The sequence below is a fragment of the Lupinus angustifolius genome, chromosome LG19, assembly GCF_001865875.1.
Source record: "Lupinus angustifolius cultivar Tanjil chromosome LG19, LupAngTanjil_v1.0, whole genome shotgun sequence".
Lineage (NCBI taxonomy): Eukaryota > Viridiplantae > Streptophyta > Magnoliopsida > Fabales > Fabaceae > Lupinus > Lupinus angustifolius.
The window spans coordinates 13,092,250-13,097,607 of NC_032027.1; the positions used below are offsets into that span (position 1 = coordinate 13,092,250).

General features: G+C 26.9%; 1 protein-coding gene across 1 annotated transcript; it reads left to right on the plus strand.

Annotated features, from left to right (window-relative positions):
• LOC109334000 (agamous-like MADS-box protein AGL80) lies at positions 2,075-2,752 on the plus strand. Its single transcript, XM_019569576.1, has one exon. It carries the CDS (start codon positions 2,075-2,077, stop codon positions 2,750-2,752), a length of 678 nt encoding a protein of 225 aa, XP_019425121.1.

A 5,358-nucleotide genomic window follows, 5' to 3' on the forward strand; every position in this document is an offset into this window, starting at 1 on the left:
GACACGTTTTGTCTCTCCTTAAATGCACTACATATTTTACATTTTATTACTAACTTGCTCCCAGTTTAAATAATATAAAAATTACTTCAAATTAGATCATAACAATGAAGTTTTTATCCAATGAATAATTCTTCATTTCATATTATGAATTTGTAACTTCTAACATGTACCTATAATCAGGGGGGTGATTAAAGGGTAGGTGGGTCAGCTGCTCCCACTTTCTTTTTAAAATATTTTATTTAAATAATTTTTTATCTTTTTACCTTTTAAACTATATCCCACAAAGTATATCACTTTATGGGTTACTTATTGTTGTTGACTAGAAAAATAGTTAATTATTTAACTTTTAAATTATAAAAGTAACACATAGAGTGATATACTTTTTGAAATAATAAATATAATTCTTTTACCTACACCAAAATGAACTCTTTATGGAAATACTCGTTGGAGCTCTAATATTTCTTTAATTTATAGTTTATATAAATAAACATAGTAAAATTTGTGTTGTCATTTTAAAAATTATACATAATGGGTAATATTCTCTTATACATATAGATGATAATTAATGTTGCTTATAATGATATGACTTTATTTGAGTTCGTAACAATTTTATACTTGATAAAGAGATTATGTATGTATTCATAATATATGTATTTTTCGTCCAAAAATTCTAAACTATGAATTTCAATGAGCAACAAAAGATTAGTTTGAGATGTAAATTTTAACATTTTTTTCATGATGTCATTAATCATTCAAGTTTAAAAATTTCTAAACCATATGTTGTTAGTCATATATTATTTTATCAAGTTATTTGTCTTATCTTGCTGATTATGGTTTAACTATTATATAGATATCATTTTTAGCAATGAAGACAATCAAATAAAATTATATAGTAAAATATAAAATGAATTTCTTACCGACAACATAATAATTTATATTGAAAAAATAACTGCAAATTTTATATATAGTCTAATCATGTAAGCTTCTTTTTATATTTATTGTTACTAATTAATTTTAGTTATATCTATAATCCATCATGAATTTAGTAATTAAATATTATCATCTTCAACAAACCTCAATTTCCTTTGGTGTAACTCTTTTCATTTAATGAATTTCCCCTTCAAAAAAAGATATCTATAATAATTTAATATAATGTAAAGATAGTTTATTATGTAATGAATATTGTTGATGGAAAACTGCTATATCAAAAAATTGTAATGTATCACATATATCTAAAATCTATATTATATTATTAATTTTCTAACAAAATTGTTTTCATATATTTTCATTTAATAATTTAATATAAATATGTACATATTTATGTTTTATTGGTAGTAGTTATTATCCATTGACCAATATAGCTAAATAAATTTAAAAATAAACCTATAAATTATATAATGGTAAAAATATTTTATTATTCATTCTTTAGGTTTTAATATAATTAATCTCTGTAAAAAAAAATTTAATGACACAAATATATATGTAGAATTACTTGTGTAATATTTTCAAAAGTAGTAACATTGATTGTTTTTTTCATAAATTTATAAATAATAAATAATTAATATATCATTAATGGCTTTCAACTAAATTGCACAAATATGCAAATATGGATTTCTCATAACTTCCAATTTTATTAGGAAAAAGCTTTAAATTATTTTTAATATTTATTATGTATTTAGTAAAAAGTAACGTTATTTTCAAATTCAATTTGGTAAATTATACTAAATTTTACCTTAGAAATATCATGTTACCTCAGATAGAAAGTTGGTGTAACATTAGGTAGAAAAAGATAATACATTCCCTCCTTAAGTGATTTAGACACCTGGAAATTTCCAAGAAGTTTCATTAAAAATAATAGATAAGATTGAAAGTTCATCTATATACATTGAACTAATAAATAATTTAATTATTTTTTATTGATAATAAGCATAGTACCCAAAGTTTTGATTTAGGTTTACCTCAAATCATATGTATAAATAACATAGCTATTGCTCTAAGAAAACCACAACAAATAACATTTTCCTCTTGATCCTTTCTTTCTCATTTTCCTTGCACTACCCTATCTAGAAATAAGATGAAGCCTCAATACATAGTCGATGAATCTAAGAGAAGGGCAACATACAGAGTAAGGAAAGTTGGTATGAAGAAGAAGCTTCAGGAGATAAGTACTCTATGCGGAATCCAAGCATGTGGCATCATATATGGTCCAAATGAAACTGTACCAGAAGTTTGGCCATCTCACTCGGAGGTTCAAAGGGTGATCAATAGGTTCTATGCAATGTCCGAGATTGATCAAAAGAAAAATATGTTAACTCAAGAAAGCTTTCTGAAGCAAAACTTCAGAAAGGTCCAAGATCAATTGAAGAAAGCACGAGATGAGAACAAAAAGAAAGAAATGGAGCTTCTCATGTTCCATTGCTTGGGTTCTGGGAGGATTGTTCATAGTGCTGACACTATTGATATGAATTATTTCTTGTTGGTGATAAACCAGAATCTGAGAGGTGTTAATGGGAAAAAAAGTACGGACCAACCACAACATGGGATAGGTGTGTCTTCTAATGGAACAGAAAATTTGAATGGAGAAAGGATAATTGTGGATGGTCTTAACCAAGGGATCGTGCAGACCAATATAGGTGCTATGCAGAGGCAGGGTTGGTCTTCTGACTCAACAAGAGGGAGAGGTAATGCAATGTTTCCATTTGGAGATTATAATCACTCAAGTGGCCTTGAGCATGATCCTTCTTTCCCTTGAAGAACCATGTTCTTCACAAATAATGTTTTAGGAGTCTGTTTGGATTGATATGTCATTGTCACCTTTGTCTTTCAGGTTTTTTATGCTTAGACATAGAAACTAGTCATGGTCCAATCTTTAGGCGTGTTTCATTTCTTAGTCTTTGAATGTGTTTATGCTTTGTCATTGTTGATTTTAAAAATGTTTACTCTTTAAAAAAGTGGAAGGAATTAATAAAATAGAGACTCTATTGTATTTTTCTCATTAATTTATTAATGATTTGTGGTAATTTTTTAGGTCAATATCATTTTCACACACATTTCATCATAATTATTGAACATATTGTTGTTCCAAAAGAAAATATCCATCCATAAATAATGATTATGAAAGGGTTATGCGTTCAATATCACAAATGTATGGATTTATCTTCAAGCAATAAAAAGATCAATACCATAAAGATCATAAATACTTTTTAATTACTTATGTTTAATTATTTTAAACACAAAGAGATATTTTGGAACAAATAGATAAAGATAAATAAAATAAGAAAAAATAAGAAAAAGGCAAAGGAAAATAAGATAATATAAAGAAAATAAATTTGCTGGATATTGGTTACCAATTTGACCCACTTTGACTTTCATGAATCTTAGTTCATTGCCTTCTTCAACCAAACTTGAGGTTATGAAGGAGAATTGTCCAATAATAGTCATTGTTCTCTCTCGAAGTACATGTCTGTATTCGATTGAAGTCAATACATACTCCTATCGTATAGGATTCGAACAAACCCTTTATTTTCGCCATTTACTAATTGCTCCATGGAAGCACAATGTGACTCTCTAATACCTAAGACTACTCTCATCAATTATGATTCAAGTTAAATTATTTTAGATATGATATTTGGGTCTCCTCTTGGTGCTTCCCAGTGTACCAATGAGATGTAAATATGTGATCATCAAAATTACATAAATAAGGCACTATAATAACCAAATTATTACACTCGATTAAATATGGGAACAACTATTTTTTCATCTCATAATATCAATGGGCATAACCCAATCCTAACAACTAAAAAAACTAGTCAGACATGTCTAGGAAGAAGTCAAATATAGCATGAGTTAGACATAGAGAAATAGTTATAAGAAGAAGATAACATAAAAAATGTTTTTGCTTCTGCCTTTTGACTATGGTCATTAAATCGCCTCTCTTAATTGGTGTGGTGTTGTGAATTGTGAATACTCTCCTTATGTTGCTTTCTAATTATATAAATAATGAGATGTAAGATTCTAATCTTCTATTTTTCTATGTCCATCTTTGTATAATCAAATACTGAATTTACCTTTGTCAATATGATTTATTAAATCCGACAAAATTAAATCAAATATAAATCTTCCATTATCTTTATATTATCATTTCTTCTAGCAAGTAGATCATCATCATGAAAACGAATGTGTTATTAAATCTTTTCCATATAGCAGATAACCCATATTTACATGTACTCACTAATGTAATTTCAGGAATGTAGGGATGATTTGGTCCTACTATATTGTCATGGGTTCCATGATACTTTGGTGCTTCACCATTAAAATTTATATAGACATGTTAGATGTGCAATGAATATGAAAGTAATTTAGAAATTTACAATGTGAAATAGTTTTAAGTAGTCATTTATATTTTGTGATATACCAACCATTACAAATAGGAAAAAAATTTGAGGATGATTTCCCTTTATTGTAATGAGTTGGATGATAAATTGAAGTTACTGCAAAATTATACCTAAACCATAAAATTAAAATTAAATGTTAGAATTAAGAATTAAATCATTTAAATGTCTATACAAATGATATCTTCGAAGTTTTTTGAATGTATATTGATCGCTGTTAATTTTAGGTTTGTGGCGATGACTTAGTTCTTCTTCACTATCATAGGTTCCCTAATACATTGGTTAACCATAATTGAAATCTAAAGATAAATAAAGTACAATAAATATATATTAGTGTATAGAAGTGTTTATAATATTACTATTTTTACATTAGAAGTAAAACAATGGTATATCCGGCTACTACGTCCTCCTACTAATCTTCTTACTTATTCATAAGAAAGTGACATATGTTACTTATAAATCAGTCATTACTGAATAAAGTATCACCTTATAACATATATCACTTTATTGTAGATACGAGAGTTATTAGGTGAATTTAGTAGAAGCATATATAATTTTCCTTAGAAGTATCATAAGTTACTACAAATAGAAAGTTGGAATAACATTTGGTAGAAAATGTTGATAGATTCCCTCCTTTTAAGTTATTTAGACATGAAGGAAATTTCTTAAAAGTTTCATTGATGATTATAGATAAGATTGAAAGTTCCTCTTTACATTGTACTAATAAATAATTTAATTATTTTTTATTGACAATAACCCTAGTATCCAAAGTTTTGGTATAGTAAAATTTAGGTCTACTTATAAATAACATAGCTATTACTCTAAGAAAAACACAACAAATAACATTTTCCTCTTGATCCTTACTTTCTCATTTTCCTTTTACCACCCTATCTAGAAATAAGATGAAGCCTACATACATAGTCAATGAATCTAAGAGAAAGGCAACAAACAAAGTAAGGAAAGTTGG